A 27,497-nucleotide genomic window follows, 5' to 3' on the forward strand; every position below is an offset into this window, starting at 1 on the left:
GGAGGCAGCAAATGCGCCCTGTTCCCAGAGGCATCATGTCCTGCTACAGAATAGTATCCCTTGCTTTCTCCATATTCATGTCTCTTCTAGCTACTTGTATCTAGCAGATGCAATGTCTTCTTTACCACTGAAGCTGAGGGGTCAAGTCTAATGTCCAAATCTCAATACTTTAATTTAAAAAATAAATATGTTAAAAAAAGTCTATTCCTAACCTCTTCTATTACAAAAATTTGATCTGTATGGAATAATGGAACCCCACAACTGCAGGAGTGATAGCAACATGCCTTTTTTTGCTTCCTGTGCTGCATCGTGCACTAGTGCTGTAGCTCCCCAAGAGAATGCAGGAAAAGTTCTTCTTAAACCTTGGGGGCCTCTGTGATCTTCTCGCTTGCTATTTATAGCTAATTAAGGCTCAATCATGTGATATAATGATAGTTTCCCCCACACTTTATTGATCCCAGTGGGAATAAAGGGCATTCAGCACCTCACATGATCAGACCCTTTATGTCTACGTCTTGCTGCTCACTACAGAATATGAGCAGTAAGACTGAGCACTCCTCGATTTTCTTATTCAGACTCATTTCAAGCTCCAGCTCAGACTGGAGATTTGCTGAGTAAATAGTCTCAACAATAATCTCAGCCTGATTCCAACTAATTAAATCCTGTACAAACATCCCTCTCTGGGCCAATATAGCGAAAGACAATGAAAACACAGAAAACCAGACATAGCTTTCCTCCAGATTTTACTCGGCCCTTTAATCCTGTATCTTTTGAAAGATAGTAACGTCCATAAGATGAGGGGTCAGCCTTCCTGCCCTTAGCATCAAGCAGTGGAATTTTTCAATAATGAACAGCTGGGTCACCAGCGACACAAAAGCTGCTGTAATATCCTGTAGGCTTACGGGGCACAACAGAAATCCCAAAGCAAATCATGATGTACACAGAAAGGGACCGTCCTTTTCTATTAAGGAGGCCACTTCAAACCAGTCTCGACACCACCTTTTCTCCAGCTTTTTGGAGGCGAGATTATCCCCTGCGTATATTTAATCACACATTGTGGGGTGGCTTTGATTGCCTTTTTAAGAGTCAGAGAAGTTAAAGAACATAGTTTGAAGGCTCTTATTATCAGCGCTCTGGCCACATGCTCTCAGCCGAGGTGTGTTTACAAACACTGGGACTGGGGGGAGCAGGAACGCTGCCCTGGGCCAGAGCTGGGCTTGGCACTGCTTTCACAGCTTTGGTTGCATTAACCCTGGCTCCAAGTGAGTGTGGTGAGTGCTGGTGGGAGGGGAAGGCGGAGGGGTTGCATTTGTGGTTTAATTTTTATGAAACCCCATGGAATTCATGGCCTTTTCCAGGGAAAGAAGAAGTTATCTTATGGGGTTTTTCCCTAGGCACCCAGTAAACCAAAGAGTAAACCAGGGTAACATGACCAAAACCTAAATGCTATAAAAACTTTTCAGTGTATCACAAAAGTCAGTCTGAGATGTATGTAAGATATGCTGGAGATTCCTGATTAAAAGCAGTTTGTGACAAGGAAGTTACCACTTGCAGCATGTAGAACATCTGACAGTGATTAACTGGAGCTAGCTATTAGATTTTCCTAAAGAAACAATACTTAAACATATCTCCACAAGTATGAAACACTTTATGTACTGTATCTGGTACACCTCATTTAAATTGACTTAGATGGAACAGACACACTAAGTCTAACTAGTAGGTTATTAAGAATATAAACCTGGTGCCCAAGAATTTACAATCAGTTATATGGGAGGTATCCTGACTTTCCTCCTTTTCCCAGGGCTTTCATTTACTAAGCATATGCTGTAAAGATGTCACATTTACAGCAAGGAACATGTTTAGGATGTTTCTTACAAACAATTTGAAGTTACATACCTGTAGCAAATGCATCTTGCTATAGTGCAACATGCTGTTAGAAAGTCTGCCATGGGCTCAGGAAAATAGAGGTGAAAGGAAGAATGCATGTGGAGAATGGGTAAAGAATGTACAAATGCATTTGTAACTTAGTTTTTCAGTTTACTTATTAGTGCTTGTGAATTTTTGGTAGAAAAATGACATAAAATCATTTTCTACAGGATGACAAGCTTTCCAGCTCTGTTAAAGCCCTTAGAGGTTGGAGAAATATGGTTTAAATTAAGCATATCATAATTCTAATTCTGGAGGGTAAAAAAAAGAAGAGCTTGGAGATTCATCCAACATGGAGTGTTCGGTAGTTGCAAATAAACTGTGTGCTCTAAGTAATGATCATTTTGAGAGTTCCCTAAGAAATACCTTTTTGTTTCCTTTAGTTTTTGGATCAGGAGGCTGATGGTTACTGCAGGGCTGTGCTTGCACTTAGGTGCTGCTCAGATTTGTGTTCTTGCATTGCAGGGGAGGAACAGACAAGTTGGAAGACTTGGAGTTGAGCACTTCAATTGGCCTTTAACTGTGGATTTCCCTACTATTTGTGAGATGAGTGGTTGAGTTGCTAAAGTAATTCGCTACAGTGCTATGACCCCAATCAAAATTGCTGCTTCAGAGTGTGGGAATCATACAAATAGTGTTTCTGTCTCTTTGCTGTGTGTCACTTACACTGGAAGGTTTTTAAAAACAATTATGATTCCATCAGCAGCCAGAGGAGCTCTGCTTCTCCAGTCTGGTTCCTAAAGTCCCAACCTATCTCACTCACTGTACCCCTACAGGGTCGAGTCAAGAACTTCACCGAGCTCCTCCAGAGCAGAAGAATGCTGAGGGTCATTGTTTAGTCAGTAGGAAGTCATGGGAGCAGTCCTCTGGGGGCTGAGAGCTTACGGTTAAGTCTGAACTTCTCTAATTTGCATAATATCAAATAATAAAATATTCATGGTAGATTCTCTCACTTTCATATTATTTAAAATAGACAAAAATTAAATTGGAAAATATTGCTTAAAATATATGAGTGAAAATTTGAAGACAATGTCTTGAGCACAGGAGACATATTTCGCGACTTTTAATTTAATGATCTTCAGATTTACAGAATTTTTTGCTGAGTTACTGCCAGGTAGAAGTCTGTCTTATGCACAAAACTGTCCAGAGTTTGTCTTTTTATTGGGAATCACAAAAACTGCTGGAATTCTAAGGGCTGATGGGGGTCAGGTAGAGGGTGGACTTGGAGGATGTGGCATGTGTGATTTGGGTAGCAGAAACGGTCACGATATGACAAAATGACAACTTTAGGGGTAATTGGTTTTCTCAGAGTTGGATTCAGTTGAAGTGATCGGTGCCTGAAGCTTTGCCACAGTTTGCCCTTATCCGAGGGATCATTATTGGAATTCTGGGATAGTTGTGGCCAGCGCGTTCTGTGAGGAACATGCAGAGAGCAGAAGAAACCACAGGAGTAAATGACACCTCTGGTCTTGGTGCTCAGCGCCAGCTACTTCTGTGCTATGTGGTTTCTGCCATTTGGCAACTGGAGGAGGAGCTGGGGCAGTTCCTCCTGTACTTATCACAAAGAGACATGAACTTTTCTTGACCAGTCTGGGAATTTATTACAGGTGACTCTTGCACACGGTCTTGGTATTTCAACATCTATCCAGAGCCTTGTGTTTGGAAACTGCTGCTTTCTACAGTGCTAGTAACTACCAAACCTGCACTGTTTTCTCCCAGTTCTGACAGAATTTGAAAATAAGAGTTGGAGTATATTTCCCCAATGAGACTGCAACCCAGTGGTTAAAACCCACCTGTCATCTCACTTAAATATGTGTTGTAAAGAGCATGGATGAGGGGAGGGACTGATTGGGTTCGTGCTTAGCATTCTTGTGACAAAGTATTTTGATTGTAACGATTTACTCATGTGAAAGCATCAGATTTCAATAAAGCTCATAAATTTAGTCAATGGTAAGATTTAGTCATTTGCATTAGCAAACACGGGTTTTCATAGTGTACAGCCATGAGACAGTGCCTTCCTGACCAAAAGAAATGGCACCTGACCCGTTCCTTTCCTTGTTGTCAAGTTACGTTTATTTCTTGGTAAGAAAGCATGAGCTGGAGCTGCTGAAGGTGCAGGATTTCTCTCACCTGCTACCTGTATGCAGAGTGCCAATGGCTGCAGCAGGCACTCACCTGGAAACTGCTCTGAAAGGCCCCCAGACCCCTGGGAGTGTGATTGTCCTCACCAGGTGGGTGAAAGCAGTTTTGTCACTGGAGCTTTCAACAAGCAATGGTTGGATATTCTTTATCAAAAAGAAACCACATCCCACTGTGCCAGTATAAAACACGCTCCTGCCAAGGAGACATTAAACCAAAGCCTACGTTTGGGGTGCAGAGGGAGACTGAGGCTAGCTGCAATCAGATGACAGCTATTTTTGTTAGGAAATAATACCTTCCTCTGATTTCCTGAGAGATTGAATATAAAGCATAAAACAAGGGATGGTGATGAAATCCAGAAGAATTGCCTCTGTGTATTTTGGAAGAGTAAACAAGTACCTCTATGCTGCTCAGGTACACCAGGCACTGTTTGGACAGCTGCACTGCCCATTGAAAGGTGTTACTGGCCAGTGGCCTGGCAATACGAATGCTAGGTTCACGTAAGGTTCATATAAAATTGTACATCTCTATAGGGATGGCCATTATAATAAACCCAACACAGCAGAGAGGTTAGATTTTCTGATGCGTACCAATTACTGATGTAGAACATGCTGTTCTGAGAATTACATGACAAACTGCATTTACTGCTGCAGTAATAGTAAAAGGTTGCCTTGGATCACAGTTGCTAAAGGTCAGATGCTGGTGGAGATAACAGCCTGTGCACACAGAGCAGAAGATGGTGGGTTCATTGTAGCTCCATCTGCAGCCACAGCTGAAACCCAGTCAGGATTAGACATGGAAAAAAGGTTCTCCCATTTTGACTGATTCTGTGGTAGAGGAGAAGTTACTTACGTAGTAATGAATGTCTCTGGGCCTGATAAAAACCCTCAAAAAAGGCAGAAGCATTTTTAAATACACCATTCTGTGTTCTTGAGACACTTCAGGGTGAATGCATGTTTCCAAAATGGTTTTGCCAGCACAGTTTCATAGAATGGCTTGTTTCATGTGACATGGCATGAGGTATGTAATGTACCATGTATATAAGCATGCTTTCCAGCTTGAAATCTGTTGTATAAATATTGTAGGCATAGGGAATTGTTTTCCTCAGTTTGCTGAGAAGTTTTCAGCATGAAATGGTGGGAGTTCAGTTGTTTGCTGCAGGGGATTCTACATTCTCTAAAGTCAGTTCTTGGGAATTTGGGAAACGCATCACTCACAAGTTGCTGCTCTTCTGCAGCCACCCTGCAGCCCCACCAACAGCTGACAAGCCTCAAGAATAAGGATAGAGAAGTTTGTACCCGATATTGCCTCTCCAGCTGTTCTCAACCAGTTGTGACAGAAAAACTACAAGCTTACTCTCAACACTGTGGCTTTTTTGCTTTAAAGAAAATAGATTTCTGGAGAGGTTCCCGTAATTGAAATTGTCCCAGGAGGAATTAGCATCTGTGTACATATCAGCTGTCTGTCTTTTAGGCCCAGCGGGAGTTGGAGTGGGGTGGGGGGACTGTGGGACCAAGGATCCCACCTGAGAAACTCCAGGTCATCATCACCATCTTGCAGTCCAGCCTCTCCAGTTCTGATGTACATTGTCTGGGATCTGTTGCAGTGTAGCTCAGGGGAAGTGAATTCAGTTGTGATTGATTGACATTGTTTTGAATGATTCTGTTGGCAATTCACTGGTGCCCTGATTCACTGGTGCCCAGTGAAGTGGTAAGGCCTGTCTCTACACAGAGGGCAGGTCTTTGCCTAATGAATTTCTATTCATTATGAGCAAAGTGCATCCTTCCTTTTCTGAATTGTCTGGTATCACTTAAGAGGCACAAGAAATGTCATTTATCTTTGAAAATGCAATGTTAGTACATATTAGAAACTCCTGAATGCTTCAGAGAAGACAACATATGTTCATGGCTGGAGTTGGCCCTTAAATCTGATCCCATTCTCTGTGGGTCCTTAACTCCATCTTGATGACCCTCACGCTTTAAGGTGTAATATAAAGCAGCAACTCACAGCAGTTCCTGCAGCTTCCAGGACCTGGCAGGGCCTTACTGGGTACACCAGAGCATTTGGCTCCTTTTGTAGGGAGTTTCTGGAGGATGCAGAGTGATCAGTGTCTGTGGAAATGAATGGGCTTTTCATGTTGCTGATTTCATTTCTGGATGGACACAGTACTCCCAACCAGGGGGATTCATCATCCTGGCTGGATGCGAGTGGAGGGCAGCCAGCACTTTGCACTGATGCTCAGAACAGCCACTGAAGATTAAGAATGGGACTCAGACAGAGCTTTCCAAGTATTTGACAGAGAACTGCCAGGGAAGCTCAGTGCTATTCCTGTTTCTAGGCTGCCAGCAGTGTCTAGCAGATTTTCCCAGAGAATCACTGCTGTCCGTGACATGGCTCCAGTGTTGCTCTTTCTTAACCCCTTTGTTCTACTCAAGATTTACCTTAGCCTCTGGGGCAGCTTGATGCTACTAAGGAAAACAGGGTCATCGTGTGTCTGGCATGTTTGGGGTACTGGTGCTGCTGTGGACACTCCGAACCAGCCCCAGGGCTGGGACTGCTCCGTTGGCACTCCATTCCTTTTGTTGTACAAAATGTGGCACAGGCTCCAAGGAGGCATTGCCAAACAGGGAGTGCTGAAGTTACAGGGTTTGGAGAGGGGTTTTTGGGCACAGGATGAGTTGCAGGGCACTGGGAGGCCCTGGACTGCAGCTCTGCCCGGTCTGGGAGCTCAGTGGGCACCAGCCAGTGCAGGGTGGTGGCAGCTCCACCTGTGCCAATGCCATCCTGCCCTGGCACGCAGCCACCCGCAGAGTCTGGCCACCACTGAGGGTTTGTGCCTCACCTTCTGTGGGCAATGGGGCAGGTGGACACAGGCCAGCTCTGCCATCCCAACCTTACAAGGTGTCTGGATGGAATATTGATGGATTTGGGCCTCAGAGTGACTAATTAGCATGCAGAATTCCTTAAAAGGGTTAACATGGGATCTTTTTAACTGTCAAAAGAGTTGCAGGCTATTAGTGTTGGCATATTCTTCAATAATCTGTTTTATTTTTACCTGCTGGGAGCTTAATTAAAAAACAAAGAGGCTCAATTTAAAGCCCATTACTATGCTAATTTTCTAAGAACTGGGCGGTGATTAAGAAGCTTTAAAAAGAGGAGTTTAGTTTGCTCTAGGGAATGGGTTGGAGGCAGGTTTTATTTCGTTTCATTAGCTAGCTACAATTATTTATAAACTAAATGGAAATGATATTAAAGAGTAATGAAAAAAACCAGCATCTATGTATTATTGAACAGCAGAACTTTTTTTAATTTAGCATCGAAGTGTGCAGAGCCTTTATTACTGCAACTCGCAGTTAACACAGCTAAATGCAGTTGTTAAATATAAGAGGCTTTTAAAATATGCCCATAAATACAGAGCTGTCTGGTTTGCTTTTCCTGTAGATCACTAGAGTAAGTTTATAAAGATATCAGTGTGACAATAAAGATGAACCACTGTCTTTTTAAAAAAAATTTTATGAGGTTTTATGCAGGAAAATTTCTTAACAGAATAAATTGCAAAGACTTTTTTTTTTTTTTTGTATTATGTGTGTAATGTTGTATAATCTAACAGCATCACAAACATTCTACTGCCTTTTGCCTGCCATGTGAGCCCAAAATAATGCTTGCAATTCCAGTCATGTTGGGATACCTGGAAGGAACCCCTGCACTGCATGGACCTCGGGAGCTGAAGCCAGGCAGGGACAGCAAGGCCAGGGATTTTACTGAGGATGTGGAGGGTGAAGAGGTGGGGGAGCAGCAGTGCAGACAGCCTGTCTCCCGGTGTGGCTGTGCCAGTGGGCAGTGGGAGGACAGGGCAAGGGGTGCCAGTATGGCCAGGGAGAGACTGCCAGGTTGGCAGGAGCTCAGGAGAGAGCTCCAAGCCTGGGTGGCAATTTTGAACTGAATCCCCCTAAACCAGAGTGTCTGTTTGTCGTGTCTGTGAGAATGTGGGCAGGGACATGTGCCCCGTTTCTGCCTGAAAAACTGGTAATGCTGGTGTGTATCTTGTCAGCCTTGGGAGGAGGAGGAGCTGCTGAGCCTGTGCCTAGAGGATCCACATCTCTGGTGGCACCAGGGCCTTCTACAGGAATAAAGCATTCCTATAAAATATTCCAGCTCATGTGGCATGACTGAGATGTGGTTTGCCTGGTCCACCTGGTAGCTGAGTTCACTCAGCACTTGAATTCCCACTGAAAAGTTGCTCTGGTCTTCTGAAGGAGCAGGAACCCCATACCCCACCAGCCAGCACCACCATTCTGTGCTGAAACCCTTCGTACTGCCGCTTCATGCTGTGCCAGGGATGGGAAATGGGAGGAAGTATAGAACAGTTGACAGACACCAGGCAGAGGTCAAGGAGGAAGAGGGAGGGTGGATGGAGGGCCAGCAGCAGATGCCAGCCCATCCTTCTGGGCTGCCCAGAGCAGCTGGCATTTAACTCTGTAAGGGTCAATGTCAGTCTGGCTGTGACACCTAAATTGTTCATGGGGCATCTCTAATTTAAATAGTTGTTGCATCCAGTAAAGTATTTCTTGATGAAAGAAGTAAGTTACAAGAAGAATTAAAATGACCTTCACATCAGTGATTCAAATGTCTATAGACACCAGCAGGATTCCTGCTGCCAGAGCCTTCTGCACGAGCCCTGGGTGTGACATGAGGTACAGCATCCTGGAGCTGTTCAGGCCCTGTCAAATCAAAGTTCACCATGTGGCTCCCATAGTCATGTTGGAAAGGAAAGCCTTACACTACAGGTCTGCTGCTCCCGTGGGTAAACTCAGGGCTGAGCTGAGCCCAGAGCTGCCACAGGAGATAGAGGTCATACAGCAGAATAGCTTCAATTCTTCTTCTGGTTCTAAAGGCAAAGCAAGCTCTCCAGGATCCCTGAGGTCGTAAATGTCCCTTGGCCTTCTTTTGACCCTATATACACCTTACATTCTTCCTTTAATGATTGACACTTGGTAGGTTTGTGCCTTCAGGCACCCTGAAGTTGTAGCTGCTTCTTCATCAAAGCAACTGTTTACAGCTGGTTTGAGTTGGATGCCAATAAACAGTATTCTTTTTGTCTCAAAATAAAAAGCAGCTTAAGCCCCTAATGATAAGGATTTTGTGCTTTGTAGAGGAAAAAATTCAGCTTGGTTGGGACAGCCAATCACTCAGCTTAGCAAGTCGGAGTACTTTATACTTCCAGCTAAACTGCTTTTATCTCCTCAAGTGAGCGGGCTATAGATTCTTATCATTGTGGCAGAAGTGATGAGGGTAACATCTTTAGTTGGAAATCATTGGCTACATGTGGAGAAAGCTTAAGATGTTGTCACACTTTAACTTGGTCCTAATCTGTTCAAAGGCAGTTGATACTTTCTAACTGTGCCAGCAGGTAGTGAGAGGGAGTCAAAGACCGCGAGGGTGAAGCAGCTCAAACAGCTCCGCTTTTCTTTGGAGAGTTTATGACTTTCATAAAGCGGATACAAAGACACTCCGGCGGTAACTGTTATTGTCTAAATGAAGAGCTTATGTTCACCCAACCATATTTCATTAACTTGTACACTCAAGCTTCTACATTTCCTGCCTGCTCGGTGCAGTGCTAGAAGCAGATCTTAAATATTTTAATGCCTATTGTCAGTGGAGTAAGAACAAGAGCAGTGTGTGGGTCAGCCGCGCCCGTACGCGACAGTCTGACATGTCCGTCAGGACCAGCACGGACGAGCATTTGCTGCATCTCGCTACAGCCCTCACAGCATTCCCAGGGCAGCTGTTCTGTGAAACTGTGATGTGTGTTGGTGTGAGATCCAAAAAAGGAATCGTTTTCCTTCCAACAACAAATTGAGATACTGTGAACAACACTTGAATGTCAAAGCTGGGGGTTCTGTGAGGGAGGACTGAACTGCCAGTGGAGCTGAACATTTTTAAAGTCATCCTCCCTCTCAGTGAGGACCCAATCCTGTTCCTGATGCTGCCTAAGGAGTTCTGCATCTCACTCACTTGACGCAAAAGCTGACGCAGCTTCTCCTCCCTTTTTATCTTTAGCAGATGATCTTAAGAACTTCAGAGCTCCTGGTGAGCAAACTTCCATGCATTTCAGCAAATATTGTGTTTAAAAAAAATGTGTTTTGTCAACTTTGTAGAAAGGACAGTCAGAGCAGGATTTCTTTTCAACTAGATATTCAACAAAGCACTTCATTTTTGGAAACATCTGTGGAACCCTCAGCAACACCATGAGGCATTTCTGTGCTTTTATAGAACAATTTCAAGCCATACAAATTTTCTCTCTGAAAGAAAGGAATGCTATGCTGATAAGATATGGGGGGGATTTTGTACATTTTCTGTCTAACAGGCATCTCTATTTTTTCTCTTTGTGTGTATGATATATATACGTACACATAACCAAAAGTTAAGTAGTATTTTCCAGCTTTGACCTACTTACAACTTTTCATTTAATTAAAAAAAAATCTGAAAAAGTTAATAAAATGTTTAGACAAACCTTTCAGTCTAGTGAGCTTAAGGGAATAATCCTCTTTGCATGCCTAATAATGTTGTTGGTGTCTAATGGGATTTCATTTTCACACATGTGGAAGTGTCCTGTGTGATATATGTTTGACTGCTGGAATAACTTAAAATCTGTGCAGACGTTCAAGGCAGGAGGAGGGTCTGGGCGTGCTGTAGGGCCCTGCTTACTGATAAATCTCTTTGTATGGCTTTAAAGCATCTAGTTTCCTAAAGCCTGAATACAAACACAGATGCTGATAGCTGAGTCTTAGGACTCTGTCAGCCATATTTGGCCTTACAGAAACCAGGAGATTTTGGTAGTTCTGTGTCTAATCTTAAAAATTCAGTTTATAGAGCAACTATAGTAATCATCCATACTAGAATGACTAGGGTCCTCTGTTCATTAACTTAAAAGAGATGAATCAGATGTTTGGAGTCTTCAAAAAAGCCTGTATTAATAGGGATATTTATTTTCCATTGTAATATTAATAGTAAGTAATTGACATAATGTTAGTAAGAGTTATTCCACATTGCAAGAATAAATTACCATTCCTAGACATTGCAGGAGACATCTTTAGTTGCCTGGGTTTTGGGGGTTAGGTTGGGATTTTTTGATGTTCCTTTTCCTTTTTCAGAGGTCCTTTCTACTGAGTTTCTCATGTCTCTGGCAAGACTCTTCTGTCTTTATCAGAAGAACAAAGTTTGTGAAAGGACAATAAAGACAAACTGTGTGAGATGATTGGGAGAGAAAAATTTCATCTATTAAAGGTCAGGCTAAGAGAGCATGATTTAGAGCAGAATATAGCTGGGACTTTTGTAAAACAAGCAGCAACTTTTCATGCTCGAATGGGGATTCTTGGGTTAAATTGCTATCTTTGAGTTCTGAACTTGGAAAGGTATTAAAGTGGAATTAAACCTTTACACAATCCTGCTCTTGTGTCATTCAGGATTTTTTTGGGTTCTGTTTAATTGTACATCACAGTAGGGTTCTGAGTGACTGGTGCTCTAAAGAAATGAGGGGTAGGGTTAAGTCTGCAGCCCACTGCTCCCTGCTAATCCTTCTTGTTCCTTGAAGAAGGATTTACTTTTGCTGCCAGCTTGTGAAAGACTTTGCTCCTCCCGAAGAGATTGTTGTGGCTTTCCTGGGGAGGTGTGGTTGCTATAGCAGGGAGTCACGCCTGGGTATTCTCTCAAACCCTACTGAGAATGGGCCAAAAAAGAGCCGAAGAAGAGTAAAACTGGAGATTAAAAAATGGAACAATGGGAGACAGGAAGATAGGAGTGGGAACAAATGGGAATTACAGCACCAAAAATAATGCAAAGTGACAAAAAGAGGAAATAGAAAAATAATAGCCAACAGTCGGACTGAAAAGACAAGCACTACAAAAGAACAATTTATTTTCAACAGGCAAAGAACATAAAAGGGCATCTGGGAAATAAGACACAGCCCTATGTTGAGTGCTTTTTTAGTTCTTACTGTATTGCAAGCATATATGCACCAAGCACACTGAACTGCTCCATGCCCTCCTCTCCATTTTACTTTTGCTACAATCTGTTTATTCAGAACAAAGGCTCCTTGGGTTTTAAACTGTGCATTTACTTCTTTGCTGTTAAATGATGTTTCCAATTGTGTCTGTTCCTAGGGACTAAGCATAAGGTTATTCTGGGCTTTTCATATAAAATATTGGCATGCAGATCAGTAACAGAAGAAAAGATCCAGCTCTGCTCAAATTCTGTTCTTGAATGCTTTCCAGAGAAATAACTGCCTCCGCGAAGGTGCCAGTGGGCACTTGGGTTTGCTGCTGCTTACTGGAGACAAATTCTTCAGCTCCTGCCATGGCAATGCCCTGCCAGCCCTACCTGGCCGTGCCCCAGGCTGTGCCCCCTCCTCGCCCCACTGCAGCTCCCTTTGACTCAGCCAGCTCATCCCTGTATCGTAAAGAGCTTTCCTGTAGGAGTTCTAGGAGCTGTATTTTACTCCTAAAACTCCCTTTGTTCTACCAGTGAAATGCAGCGTAATTTTGCAAAGATCCAAACATTTCCATTGCAGTGAAAGAAGCAGAAATTTTCATTCAGTGTAAAGCTGGTCACAACACAAATAGAATTTAAAAAGGAGCCAGTGCCACATCTAACAGCAAATCTCTCTGAATGCCTTTCCTGCACCCTACTGCTTTATATATAGGGGAGGCAGAGAGATGTAACAGATGAAACATTTTGTTTATGAAGTGTCTATGTTTTGTTTTATTTCACATGTTTTTGCAATATAGATAACAGATTACACCGCAGAGCTTTCATTGCCTTGTGCTATAAAGATACTATAAAGCCTTTCTGGGTATTAATAATAGATTGTGTTGATGAGTTTGGAGAAGCTGGCAATAGACCCCCCACTGCAAAGACATTAACACCACAGGACTAAGGTATCTTTCCCTTGCAAATCAGTTGCTAAATTGGCTATGCTGATGAGTTTGGGCACAAGCTGTCCTACAGCATCACTGCAGCAGGCACAGGAAGTGATTTTGTTTTATACTGGCAAATAATGTTTCTTCCTCTTAATGTTCTTAGTTGCAAGTGAAGGCCCTGTGTAAATTCTTTCCCTAAGTCATTCTTGCCAGCCAAGAAATAACTTAGAAATTTCATTTGAATTGCTTTGACATATGATTATTTTTTTCTGTAAAAGTGAAGGCCAGGGCTGTGAATCACCAACAGTACAATTTCCCTGCTTATGGGGCCTTTAGGGTGAAATCTCATATAAAAATTACATTAGAAGAATTTCCCTGTGTTGTTGGTGATGTAAATTCAAAGACAACTGTAAATTCAGTGTGCCACTTAGTGATAAAGAAGGATAAGATGTCAGTCAGAGTGGAGAACATTCACAGGCTGGAGCCAGTGGTCCCAGCCCTGAGTGGGACTGTGCCATGGGGCCCCACCACAGGACATCAGTGAGGGGGTAAAGGGAGGAAATAAAGGTGAATTTAGTTTAAAATGTGTAAATAGCTGAATAAAAATCCAAAGGAAGAAAAACAAGAACACAGTTGGGTTTTGGTAACCCCCGGGCTGGGCGGAGCTACAGCAGAAGCACAAAATCCCCAACACATATGTTGCTTTTACAGCCCTGTGGTGTGATTTGGAAAATACAAAAAGCATAGCAGCATCCTCTTTGAAACTCATGGACAAAAATAACATCATTTCACAAATGTTTGCACTGCCTAAAAATATTATTCTAACAAAATCATCATATTTTGTTAATTCATTACGGCTTCTTAATTGCAGCCCTGGCTTTATCAATTCAATTGGTGCCCTTAACTTTTATAACAGTTTCTGTTCTACAGAACAGATTAGGAGAAAATTGCAGCCATAATCTGTACAGTGCAATTGCCGTGCTATAAAGAGGAATGGGAGTAGCTGAGAAGAGCAATTGGATTCCCAAAGGTGGAGCACAGTAGAGCAATATCAGTGACTTTGTAAATGAAAAATTGTTTTAATTCCCTTCTAACAGCAATAATTCGATTCTTCATAAATTTTTCCATCAAAATGTTGTAAGAAAAAATGATATGAAGTAGAACAGCATGGCAGTGATGGAAGACAGTTGAACAAAGTGGACAATTAGGGGATGAAAATTAAGCAAAGAGAAGAATTCATTTTGTCACATTCTGCTCAAAGCGAGAAACTCCTCTGCACTTTGCATTTGTTGTTATACTTTATGGTTAAGGGAGATGGAACTATTTAGGTCATTCTGGCCCCACTTCAGCAAGTTGCATTAGGATGTAGGCTTTGAATTCTGTGTGTCTTTGTGCTTTTGTCTGAGCATCCCAGTTCTACCCCGAGCTGCTGGTGCCCAGGGTGATATTTCTGTGGGCTGGGTTTGACACAGGTTGTTGTCCAGGTATGGCCAGCCTGAGGTGCTCTGGGGCCGCATTCGTGGGTCTGTCTCTGGTGGGAAGAGCGAGGATGGGAGCAGTGGCTCTGACGGTGTCCACAGTCAAAGTCCCACCAGCTTCAGAACAAGATTTGGCATGGGATAACTCGTTGTCTGTCCCTATTGTTATTTTAGCCATCAGCTTGCCTTGGCAGTGCAGTACAGCACTCCTCATGGGAATACAGGTAAAATATTTATGGGAAGAAAAAGTCTCTCAGTACCAAGACAGGCGATACGTGTAACCTGTGAGTCCAAATCCATGTTGCAGATTTGATGCAAGCTGTCACCAGTAGCTGGTGTTCATACTACAGCACCTGGGGGTAAATAAATAAATAAATATTTTCTTCAGTTCTCCCCAAAGAAAAAAAAGGTTTGTTTTAGTTTCTTTCTAAATATTACAGTTTTTTTCCTAGAAGCTTTTAATTTTTGCACATTTTATTACTACTCGGTGAAAGGGAATTAGCTTTCTTCTACTGAAGTTTCAGCTATGAAATTGACTTTAATAAACTATGTAATTATTTCTTCTGCAGGGAAAATATTTTAAATGGAATGTTTCTTTTATAAGGGTGGAGGGTTTTTTTCAAATCATAAAATTATAATATTTCTGTTTTGCTTTACGGCATTTGAAATGTTTTGAATGTTCAGAATTGAGTGTAACCAAGCAACAGTTTTTGCTCTTTGTAAGCACCCATGAGCTGTAAGATGCTACAAAAATGTTCAAGTCCTGGGCTGGAAAAGGCCCACGCGTAATGTTTTCCCCATTCTATGTCACCTAAAGAAAGAAGTACCAAAATTTCTCCTAAAGAACAAGTAACAGATGTCTTTCATTAGTAATTTAATTTCTTATCTTAATAAAACTCAGTTGTGTGAAAAGCATAATATATTTTACTCCAGCTCTACCCTGTTTGGTGCCACAGGAGTGCAGAACGAGTTCCTGGCGGTGGAACAGGCTGAGAGGGGAGTCCCAGGAGGGTGTGAGCAGAGGGAAAAGCATCAGAGCTAGAGACCACACTGACAGTATTCACAAAAGCTTGCGACCGCCATCTTTGCATATTTATTAAATAAAGAAAAGCCAGGTATTTACCGTGGTTCCTGCAACACATAATGTCAGAATAACACAGAAAGGGAAATGATTGAAGGTCTTTGATAGGTAGGCAGCAGCATCTGTCCTCTTGCATACATCAAACACGGCTTAATAACTTCCTATTTACTGCTTCATGGCAGAGGCCCAGTAAATAAACAACCTGACTGAATTAGTCTATTTTTCTACCTCTGTCCTGTATAACAAACCTCTTGAACCACACTTAATGTGAACAGCAAATTTCGCATTGCACGTGGAGGTCTCTCAGCACAGATTAAATTAGTTATAATAAAACAATTAAAATCTATTTGCCCACAGACAGGAGGAAATGAAGGACCTGGGTGAACCATAGAAAGGTAAAGGGTAGGTTGTCAGGACACCAGGAGAGTAAACAGCAGAGCTGTGATTCTCAGGAGCAAAGCAGGGTCAAACTTACTGTGAGATAACTGCACGGGAGATAATAAATCAGGGGTCCATGTTGCACACCAGATGGCTGTGCCATGCAGGAAGGCACAGTGGATCATGTAACTGTGGTTGTTTCTAAGGATTACTGATTCAGCCTGACTTCACAGGGATATCCTAACAAATAAAATCTTTATGGCCTCTTCCGCTAGTGAACATTTTCATCTACTGTTTAAAGACAGGACCACATGTCTTAGCATTTGCATTGCCCCTGATACAAATTAATTTAAGTTCACCCAGTTTTAGCTGGTAAAGACTTTTTGATTATCTAGTACTGTAAAGTTGCTTCACAGCATTTATTGTAGATACTCCAATGGACAGACAGGCCATTGTTCCAAGCTTTAGCTTGGCTGAATCTCACAAGTGTTCCAGGCACAGAGGCAAACACACTTAAAAACTCCTAAACCTATTAAGTTGTCTTTCAAAATTGTCCAGGCAACAGAATTTATTTATAAAACTCTGCAATGATTGATTCAAAACAAGGTTTTCTTGTTCTGCTTTTCTGCTTTGTCCTCTTTGAACAATTTTCTTTGGAATGTTTTCGTTGTGCTTAGGAGTCAGAGATTTCCTGGGGCTTCTAATAAAGGCATTTGATTTCCACTCTCCACATACTTTTACAAGTCCAAGGATTTTGAGGTTTGACATTAATTTAAGAGATCTGGAGATAATCAGCCATGGGCGTGAAAAGCCTGAGTTATGCAAATTATTTGTAAAATGTATAGAAAGCAAAAGAAATATTCCTTTAAATGCAGTTGGTGTGGGACAGAGGCTTTGTCTCAGCACAGAATATCTGTGTGCTCCACTTAAAATTTATGACTTTGATTGAAACCTGTAAAGGGGTGATCTGTAAAGTATTCCTGCTATCCTACACTTCCCAACAGGTTTATTACCATTCGTTTATAAAATGAACAGTCTAACGAGCAGTGGTTTAGATCACAGCTATCAAAGTCTGGTCATTTGTCAAGATTAGTTTCCTGTTGTGAGATTGCCTTGTGCAAAAGGAGTGCATAACCTTGAGTTCCTCTTGGGAAGCTAAAAAAATATCTATAAATGCTTTATAAGATAGATGTAATGAAGATTTTATAATCTCAGAATTCAATCCAACAAGGCCCTCTGTGTGTCTGTAGTGCATGTTATAGTGCAGAGAATACCTGTGTACAGAGGAGGGAATTTTCTTGATAGTGGGCAAATTCTAGGTACGAAGTCCATGCAGTATTGTCAGGGCAGTTTAATGTTCATTTGAATGAATTAATACTACACTGATGTCAGTGTAATTCGTTACAGCTAAAAGGCTGCCTTGAGAAGCACTGCTGCAAAAGCACCAGCTTTCTGGGGATAGTCAATTGCTAGTAAATAACACAAAATGTTTTTTGTTCATGTTAGACATTTTTATTTTGAGGAAAAATTTAAAAACCCAAACACTCAGTAAGGCAATGTGACAGTGAAGGTGCTGCTCAGGGAAACTCCATAGGACAAGAAGGTTTTTCTCATGTCCCAGGTAGAGGGAAGGTACGGGGTATTTATGCTTTCCTGGGCTTTCCTCCTTGAAATTATCTGTAAATGGTGTTTACAACTGTGTTTTCCCTGTCACTGGATGGTGGCACATTGTGTGGTTTACTTGGGAGAAAACCAGAGGCAGCCGCAGCCCTACCTGGGGCGATCGCAGCCCTACCTGAGCGATCGCAGCCCCGCCGGGGCCAAGCCCCCCCTCCCCGCTCTGCCGCGCCCGCATCAGCCCTGTGCTCCCGCGGCACCGCCGCCCCCCGGCGCAGACCCCCCGGGGGGCTCCCGTTCTCCCCTCGCTGGGGTGGGAAGGTGGGCACCTGCCCGCGGCGATGGGCGGCGGGACGGGGTCCTGCAGTCCCTTTTTAAACGTTTCCCAGCCCAGCAGTGCCGGCGGGGCGGGCGAGCATTGGTGCGGGAGGACGGTGCCCTCGCACCAGCCCTGCCAGTCCTGGGGCTTCCAGGTATGCCCCGTCCTAAGGACGCCCCTGGGACGGAGGGGCCAGGCTTGGTTAAATGAGTCAAATAGGTTTAAGCAGTTAAATAGAAACAACTTTTTTCAGCGCTCCTTTTTTTTTGCCCTTTGTGTGTTAATCCTTTCAGATATGTTATTGTGTAGAGATAAAAATATTTTCTGCTTAGGAATTTACTGGCTAAAGCATTGTAAGTAAAACCTTGTGGACAAAGCCAACCGAGTGTATGAAATAAGCCGGCCCGTTTGTGGCAGTGCCCGAGGGTCCCGTGTGGCATCAGTTTCCTTTTGATCGAGTTAATTCATTTCATACCCCCAAAACAAACCACTCTGTCCACCTTGCACAGCTGTTACCTTGAGGTTGTGGTTGTACAAAGGTGTGCACTGAGCCAGCCAGCCTCCCAGTGCAGTCGCTCCTTGGTACAGCTGGGGAACCCCCCATTCCCGGCTCTCAGATGTTCACTGAATGCTGTGAGCAACCACACTGACATTTGCTTTTCCCTCCTGCCCACTCTGACTCCAGTCCTTTGTTGAGGGCTTGTGACTGCCATTTTCCTGCACTTCTCAGCTCAGACAAAATGGAGGCTCTGGAGGAATGAGTAACTACTACAGTCTCTGTCTTCTAAAATCAAAGAAAATTGCCTTTTTTGTAAAAAATTGTAATTTTGATGATGAAAAAGAAAGATCAGTGGACCCTGCACTAAAAGGCAGAATATAGTTTTTTTCCTGTGAACACACAAGTGCAGTTGTGTTCATTTCCTAGCTGAAATGTAAATGTTCACACACCTTGCGCTGTGATGTATTGCCTTAAAAGACACTGAATTTCAAATCATCAGCCCACTGTGTGACATAGGGACGTAACTTAGCGATTTGTCTTTATTTGAGGCAGCCCTCTTCTGAAAAGCTCACTTAGGAGATTCCCAGCTGACATTAGAGAAGCAAAATAAAATTAATCTAAATAATTCTAACTTTATCTTAGAAAATTAATGATGGATGAAAGAGGAGGTTTATAGAGGTTTAATAAGAACTAGTCTGGATACAGTGTGTGTTCTAGAGTCTGTGATTATAGTGGTAATTTAGCAGATTGTATCACTGCTTATCTCTGCCAAAGGATGTTTCACACCATTTAAAATGCACAGTATTCCCTTCAGAGACAGGTTGTTCTGGAATAACTCAACATCCGAAGAAAAGGCTTCTTATTGCAGTCCTCTCTTTATCGATTGCATGTGTGCAGTCGCATGTGTGTGCATCGGCTTTGCCTCAGCCAGAGCACTGAGTTTTCCTGCTCATTTCTGTGTTCGTTTATCAGTGTCCTCAGAGACAGACAATACCAAAAATGGAAAGCCATGAAATCTGTTCAGAAAAGGGTTTAAGTGCTGAAACCAGAGAGCCTGCATAAAACAAAGCATGTGCTGGTCCTTTCTCTAAAAGGTAAATTAAAATACATTTGGATTTGGGCAAGTTATCCAACTCTGAGAGCTCCCTTTTGTTTCTCATTTTGAAGAGGAAAAAAACATTGCGATAAGGACAGATCTTAGTGGGCTTTATCCAGCAAAGGCGATTTGGGGAATCTCAAAACCAAAGGGATTGAGATTTGAATAAATTGCATGCCTGTGATGTTTCCAAGCCTAAGGACACGAGTCTCACAGTGTGCAGGAGCACGAGCCAGGCTGATCTGTGCAGGTTTTGCTGGATTTAGATCCACGCAGGGTATGATCTGACACTCCCTTTGACTGTGGTACCTCTTCCTTGCAGGCTCTTTGCCGCCAAGTGCAGCGGCTGCATGGAGAAGATCGCCCCGACAGAGTTCGTGATGCGAGCCCTGGAGTGTGTGTATCACCTGAGCTGCTTCTGCTGCTGTGTGTGCGAGCGCCAGCTGAGGAAAGGGGATGAGTTTGTCCTCAAGGAAGGGCAGCTGCTCTGCAAAAGTGACTATGAGAAAGAGAAGGACTTGTTGAGCTCAGTCAGCCCAGACGACTCAGACTCAGGTGAGCTTTTCCCCCACCTGCCCTGACTGGAAAAGCTGCATTAGTTTGAGCAGCTTTCTTATAGGGAATTACATCCATTTTCACATCCGCTCTGTCTGTATGCACATGCCACCTATGCAAATTCACAGGCACAGCTGAAAACATCCCTACTTGCAGTCTGCTCTCCCTGACCTGATTCCCTTCCTTTACTTGCTGCTTAGTAAAGGACAAAATCCTTTTGTTTTCATCGAAGTATTTTTCTGCAAGATCATAAAACATGAATCAGACTGCCTTCAGCTACCCGAGGTCTCACTCAAGTAAGTCCTCAGTATGCTGAGTTCTCCACAGACATTCTTCCATCCATTAACGTATTTTCAGGGGATCTTCTGCACGTACACTTCCAGCACTGAGCTAGGGAAGTGGGCACAGTGGTAATATGATTCTCGAGAGGATTCTCTCTGCCAATCACAAAGGGTACCTTTAAGAAAAATTACAAGTACAACACAGAAGTACTGAAGAGAGTCTGAAAGAAACTGAGATGTTGGTTTGTGCCATTATAATAGCACACTTGTTTCCCAAGAAAATGTGTAAGAAAATCAATAGTTACCGTTCCATTAAATGTACGAATGACATGAATGCTTACCTCTGGTTTATGGGAAAATGTGTTATTCCATTTTAACTGAGAGCAGAAATTATCCCCGGTCTCTAATCTGAGGGCCATATTGTCCACATGGCTGAAATTTGTATTTCTGTGTCAGGTATGGCACAGGCCAAAGGTCTCTGCAGCTTCAGGAATGCATGCCACCGGGATCATTCTTGGAGCAGTTATGGTTATTATTATAGGAATAATTATATTATTATTATGTGTCAGTTATTGCCATACTGTGTTTGCAGGACCTTGAGTCTCTGCTGGGTAAATCTCACATCACAGAGTTTCAGCTCTTGGTGAACGTGCCCGAGGCACGTGAGTTTCCTCCTCACCCATCACCGTGTCGTTCCACCCGCCAGCTCCAGCATCCTGCTGGGCACCTGCCCTGTGTCCAGCCAAACCCCCTTAAGCAGCTGGAGCCAGACCATCCTTGGCTGGGGCTGGGCACAGACATCCTCCCATAGATGCCAGCACTGGCAGCTGTTTGACATGAGCTTTGGGCAGGGGTGGGCTCCTCTTCACAATCAGATCTGGTTTGTGATCAGCAGTGAGCAACCACAGTAGCACAAACCAGCCTTGGTTTCAATTTCATTTCCCTTTGGCACAAGGGGGAGTTTCTTACTCCCAGAGACGCTTTTTTTCCCTCATTACTCTCTGTTTGCCAAACCCAAACCTGAAAAACAAGCTGACAAGTTAAATAGGTTGTTTGTCTCCCATTGTCTAACACACTGAAAACACTGATCTCCCAGGGGCCTGTGTGAGAGCACACGATCTGCAGAGCCCTGGCTGAGAACGTGTCCTGCTTCAGTCAAATATTTATCCACTGGACACAAAAGTACTCTCCTATGAGCAGAATTAATCCTCACAAACCTTTCCTTAGAAATGGCACGCTGGAAAGTTAATAATGTCATGGTTATTAAAATGACTGAGCTTCTCTTTAATCATTAGGCCAAAGATGCTTATTAAAGTAAAAGGTGATTAGACTGCTAGGTGCATAATAATCAGACCCTAAAATGAATTAAAGTCTAATTTGTTGATTCCCCAAATGTAATCTTTCAGCATATAAAAATGTCAGTGTGCTTCTTCATGTTGAAATCCCTATAATAATGTGATAGTGTTTTCTGGAAGAAAAATCAGTAGTCTGGTCAAATAAAATATGCTGACTTAAGGTTGATTTTCACAAAATATTTGTGTTTACCCTTCAACCTTTGCCACTGCAATTGAGATTTCCCAGGACGATATACTAACACATGTAGTATCACCAGATTGTATGAACATTCAGAATTTAATTATAGAAAACATAAAGAATCTGTTTGGTCTGCACAAACACATAGATACTTGTATGCATGTACTGAGAAAGAGAAGTTTATGCTCGTACATCCAGACACATTATAAATGCAGACACAGAGGAAGAATACCGATGTTTTCTGTGGGAAATGGAAATGAGATGGCAAAGATTATATTTAATATTCTTTCTAGAGCTTCAAAAAATTCAGAACAATAACTGGAATTTGCACTATATTTAGTTATACAGGCTTTGAGATATTTGTGTGGTACTTACTTTATGCTGTTTTGCTGCTGTAGCGGTGCAGGCAGTAGTACCTGTCTGCAGATAATGCTTCAGGAGAAGCTGGACCTCAGCTGCTAAGGGAAAGGTGTGTAACTGGTGGTGAGGTTGGAGCAGGTGAGCACATAAAAGACCAAGTGATGCTGGAAGGGCATAAAGTCTTTCTCTACCTGATCCCTGGAAATATTAAAGTATATTCTGAATTTCTATCCCCTTATCAGTCCCACTTTCTCAATTAAAAATTGAACACGTTTTTATGCTTTTGTGCCATTTGATTTAGGCAGAGCACACAAATCTAAGATAGTCTCTTCCTACCTGCAGCTGATTTAGGTATGCAAATAACCATGGGATAATAGTTGAACCTGTTGTCTGAAGAGCAGTTCTCAAACATCCTGTTTTCTTGGTGAAACAAGTGCAATTGTATATCCTGCTTTTCACTAGTTAAAAGTGATGATGAAGATGGAGATGTTAAGCCCACCAAAGGCCAAGTAACCCAAGGAAAAGGAAGTGATGATGGGAAGGACCCAAGAAGACCTAAACGACCAAGGACAATACTTACTACACAGCAGAGAAGAGCATTCAAAGCATCCTTTGAAGTGTCTTCCAAGCCCTGTAGAAAGGTAGGTGCTTCACCAGGGACCAAGTCAGCTCTGACTCCAGGCCACAGCCCCAGACAGCCCCTGTCCCTTCCCAAGACAGCAGCAGTTCCCTTGGGGTGAGAGCAAAGCACTCTTTTTGCACAGAACTGTTTTATGGGTAAAATAAAAACCATGAGATGACTGAGCGTCATTTTCCCCAGCTCAGACTGTCTGTTCAGGACTCATGGAACTGGTAGCGACATCAGGGGGAGAACTTGAAAAAACTGCGCAAAAATATGAGGAATTTTTAAAAGTAATTCCATACATGCAATTTTTTGTTGTAAGTACAAATGTTCATCCTAACAAAACTGATTAGTGGTTTGTTTTGGTTAACATATAAAAAATTGCATCATTAAGCATTTTCTCCTGCAGGTCAGAGAAACACTAGCAGCTGAAACAGGGCTCAGCGTGCGAGTCGTCCAGGTCTGGTTTCAAAACCAAAGAGCAAAGGTACGTTGTTTATCATATTCTCAAAAGTCAAATGCAGGTTATGCCTCAGCACAGGCTCTTGCCCTGGATGTAGCTCACACTGTGGAGGTCCCATGGCTGAGCTCTGCAGGTTCTGCCTTGCACCACTCTCTACGTCCACACTAGAAAGGCAACTTCCGAACACAGCCACTGTTGCTCAAAGCAGCACAGGGTTGGGAGTTAATTTTGCATGCAAATCTGAATGGGAAACTGAGATGTTTAAGCTTAGAATTGAAACTGAACCCACAGCAGTGTGTGCATGAGTATAAATGGTCTGTGTTTACTGATAACAATGTTTGCAGAGAGTTTTGTAAGGAAGCAAAATTGTTGCGTTCAGAACCATGAGATTGTTCTGTTCTGCTCTTTTTCAGATGAAAAAGCTGGCGCGAAGGCATCAGCAGCAGCAGGAGCAACAGAACTCGCAGCGACTAGGACAAGGTAGGGGATTTGTGATGAAGCAAAGTGAGAGGGAAGGAATCTGCAGGTGTCTGGAAGTGCCATTCCTGCACTTACCTTACTACAGCCATCCAGGTGGTGTGCGGGTCTGTGGGTGAGGCGTGCCATCAGCAGTGGTAGCACACAGATGGGTGCCTGAGTGCCCATGCCAGGTTACCCCAAGTTCCTTTGATGGGGCCAGAGCACAGAGGTGCTCACACAGAAGCTGTTACCTCCTTTCTAGAAAAAATGTGCCATATGGAGGCACTTCCACTGGAGGAAATCTCTGTGAGGCTTGATCCAGATAGATCCTCCAGTTGGTTTTCTCCTGCAGTAAGGTGCACCATGCTCAGCTGGAAATCTGCAGGGGTGTCAGCATTGCTGCCCCAGGCACGGCGTGGGGAGCCCCTCCTGTACCTCCACAGGTGGCTGGACCCTGGGGCAGGCACTGCACAGAGGCACCAGGGCATGCCCTGCTGCTCTGTGGGTACTCTTGAGTGTCTTCAGCTCCCAAGGCCTTGCAGTCTCAAATCCTCTTCTTTACCCAGAGCCCGAAGAACTGGGACCAACAGAAGTTAGAGAATAACTAAGCTCTGTCACACACAGTACAGACTTCGGGAGGATAGGGTCCAGCACCCAGGAGCTCCAGAAATGATTTAGTGAGAAATTACAAGTCTTTCAACTTACTTGCTCAAGGTTCTACTCTCAGACAAAATTTGGGAAGCTCCTCTGACTGACAGGATCCCCCTACCTGTATTTGCTCAGGTTCAGTGTTGCCTCTAATGCTGCTCTGGTCCCCAGCAATGACTCTGCCTCTTCTTTGCTTTGCAGAAGTAATGTCCAACCGAATGGAAGGGATGATGACATCTTACACACCACTTGCACCACCACAGCAGCAGATTGTAGCAATGGAGCAAAGCAGTTATGGCACAGACCCGTTTCAGCAGGGTCTTACCCCTCCACAAATGCCAGGCGACCACATGAACCCCTATGGTAAGGCATGCCTCATTCTGCCACATCCGGAGTAGCAGGGTCTGTGTGCTGCATCACACACCACAAGGCCAGCAGCACTGCTGGCTTTTAGTATATTTTTTCTGGGATTTGTACCAGGGAATTTGTACCAGTCAGTTTTGCGTGTGTAATTTCTTGTACACATAAGGAGGTAGAACAGAGCTCATCTCAAGCTCTTGACACCCTTCAAAATTATTTCACAGTATGATTCTGATAAATGGTAAAGCAAGAAACATCACCTCTCCAGCTCCACTTTTTTAAACCACTGTCCAAGACATTGAAAAATAAACAGTACCAAATTCTAGATCCCTCACAAGTTTTTCCTTTTTTCTTAGAAGCTTTGAGAAAAAAGTGCCTTAAATAAAGAGAAGTAATCTATTCATTCCAAAATGAATAAGCAACCCTGTAAAATCACGCAGATTGGATGTGTGGATTTGTTAAAGAACAGTTTTTGAGCTACTAAGAGATGGGTTACCACAGGACATTTCTCCTGTGTGGTTTTGTTCTCTGTCCCATATCAAGATGACGGTTTGCTTTCACGATTGCTTGACCACACATCAGAGGCATTACAAGTACTGAATGCCCAGTAATTGATTATGGACAATTGCAGTGTGGCATTTAAAAAGAATTTCTGAGGATATTTCAGACTCTGATTCTCAGATTTGCAGTAGCCCACAAGGGCCTGTTTCTGACTCTTTTCTGCTGACCAGGACACTTCACTGTAGAGGCTCATGTGTGCATCACTGTCACAAGCACAGCATGCACAGGCCAACAGGAAATCTGCTTTGGGTCTGTGTCAGTACTTTTGCCACTGAGACAAGTCAGTGCTGCACACCAGGAAATTTGGGAGGTCCTGTAAGGAGCTGAGGGCATACAAAGTGCCCTCAAGCATTATAGGTGACTTGTGATTTTGTTGGTTTACTGGGCTTTCTGAGTAAAACTTCTTGGGAGGCAAGTTCTGTGCTCCGAAGAGTGCAGAGGATGGCAGAAAGCCCTTTCAAACAAGTGTGTGAGGAAAAAGAACTGGACTAACATTTTGTTAAAGCCTCCAGCACTTAAGCTAGAGGTTTTTCTGATACCTTCGAAGTTGAAGTAAGCTGAAATCTTAGTTGCTAAGGGAAATAAAAGGTGCTGTTCCAAACTAGCCCTGAAAGAGTGGAATTTTCTGAAAGGAGAGCACATTTACAATTGTAGGTCGCTTGAGGCCAGGGAAGCTGGGTCTCCTCCTGGGTCCTGTCACATTGGTAGAACTGGTTTTTGCCTTGTGTGTAAATGAAGACCACTATGACTATGGCTCTTAGACCATGCTTCCCTGTCACGGGCACTTGATATCTGGTCCCACCTTCCTCAACAGCCCTGGTGCCCTCAGGAGTGCCAGATCCCAGCCCTTGGAGAGCTGGGCACCTGCTCCTCCCCAGCACTGTTTGCTCTCATTGTCAGCCGAGACTACCTTTTGTGCTGCTGACTGAAGCCTTAATTAAATCCTGGCAGGTTTGGTGGGCACTGCTGCCAGCTGGCCCCCATGGATTGGTTTTTAGTCCCCATCATCATAGGTCAGACCCTTAGAACCAAAGTACATGTGATAAGGTTAACATGTGATAAGAGAACCAGGAGCGTTCCCAGTTGCTGCAGCTGCAGCTTGTGAGCACCCGTGAGTACTGTGTCCTCCCCTGGCTGCACAGCATCAGCTTAACATGTACGTTTCATTTGCAGGAAATGACTCCATTTTTCATGATATCGACAGTGATACCTCTTTAACTAGCTTGAGCGACTGTTTTCTTGCCTCTTCTGAAGTTAACTCCATGCAGGCTAGAGTAGGAAACCCCATTGACAGGCTGTACTCTATGCAGAGCTCCTATTTCGCCTCATGAAAATAAGAAAACAAACAGCCGGCGTGTGTTTAGCCAGTGACTTTTCCAGTGCAGACTCTACAGCCATATGTTGCCCAGCTCTTCCTTCACAGTGACTCTGCTGCCTCTGGACTGCAAAGAGCATTTTTTTAGGAAGACTGTCTCTGTTTGCATATATGTGTATGTATGTATATATACTTTAATACCTACCTACCTACATACATATATAGAGAAACAAACCACATCCACCCGTCCCTTACCCTTGATTCCCAGCCTGCACCAGACCACGAGACAAGCACGGAAGGAACAGAAGAACCTGCTCGTCCTCAGCCTTTGATTTGGTTTGGTTTGAGCTCGTCATCTTAAAGGAAATGGATTTTGTGGAAAGCTAGACCTTTTCCTCCTTTCTCTCTTCCTTTCTTTTGGATGTTTAAACTTTTTTTTTTTTTAAAGCCGCTGATACTGACATCAGTTGACCATATGACAAATAAATCAAAGAAACTGGAGATTCCTCCCTTTTCTTACTGCATGATTCATACTATGTTGTGGATAAATTGCCATTTGAACTGTGAGAAGTTAATGTAAATGTGATGTTCAACATTTGTTTCCTTTCTACACTTTTTCTACATAACCTAGATCTGCTCATTAGTTTATAGCCCTTATGCATATGATACTGAGGAAACTGGTTAACAGTATTTGTGGAGAAAGCCAGTGATTTCAGAATAAGAAAGGTCTATGACTCTGGAGAGGACATGCATGTTAGGGACAGAGACATTTAGGTTAGCATTGATCTTAAATAATTAAAACTAAGGGTGCTTACGAGACAGTTTTATTTAATTTTTTTTTTAAGTGTGAGATTAAAACATTTACATTTGTTTGTAAGTTTTGCAGTGC

The 27,497-nt window shown here is 43.1% G+C and overlaps 1 protein-coding gene across 1 annotated transcript in view; it reads left to right on the forward strand.

The window, feature by feature from the left end:
- The window catches only part of LMX1B (LIM homeobox transcription factor 1 beta), an 86,334-nt gene extending 59,217 nt beyond the window's left edge, over positions 1–27,117 (forward strand). Inside the window, exons 3-8 of the mRNA XM_027741446.2 lie at positions 19,774–20,006; positions 22,643–22,821; positions 23,212–23,289; positions 23,679–23,745; positions 24,574–24,735; positions 26,467–27,117. Coding sequence (XP_027597247.1) covers positions 19,774–20,006; positions 22,643–22,821; positions 23,212–23,289; positions 23,679–23,745; positions 24,574–24,735; positions 26,467–26,624 — 877 coding nt within the window. The 3' untranslated portion in view covers positions 26,625–27,117. The remainder of the gene's footprint in view (positions 1–19,773; positions 20,007–22,642; positions 22,822–23,211; positions 23,290–23,678; positions 23,746–24,573; positions 24,736–26,466) is intronic.
- Positions 27,118–27,497: the final 380 nt, after the last annotated feature.

This window comes from Pipra filicauda, unplaced genomic scaffold (assembly GCF_003945595.2).
Source record: "Pipra filicauda isolate LSUMZ 115617 unplaced genomic scaffold, ASM394559v2 scaffold100_size2392355_pilon, whole genome shotgun sequence".
In the NCBI taxonomy this organism is placed as follows: Eukaryota; Metazoa; Chordata; class Aves; order Passeriformes; family Pipridae; genus Pipra; species Pipra filicauda.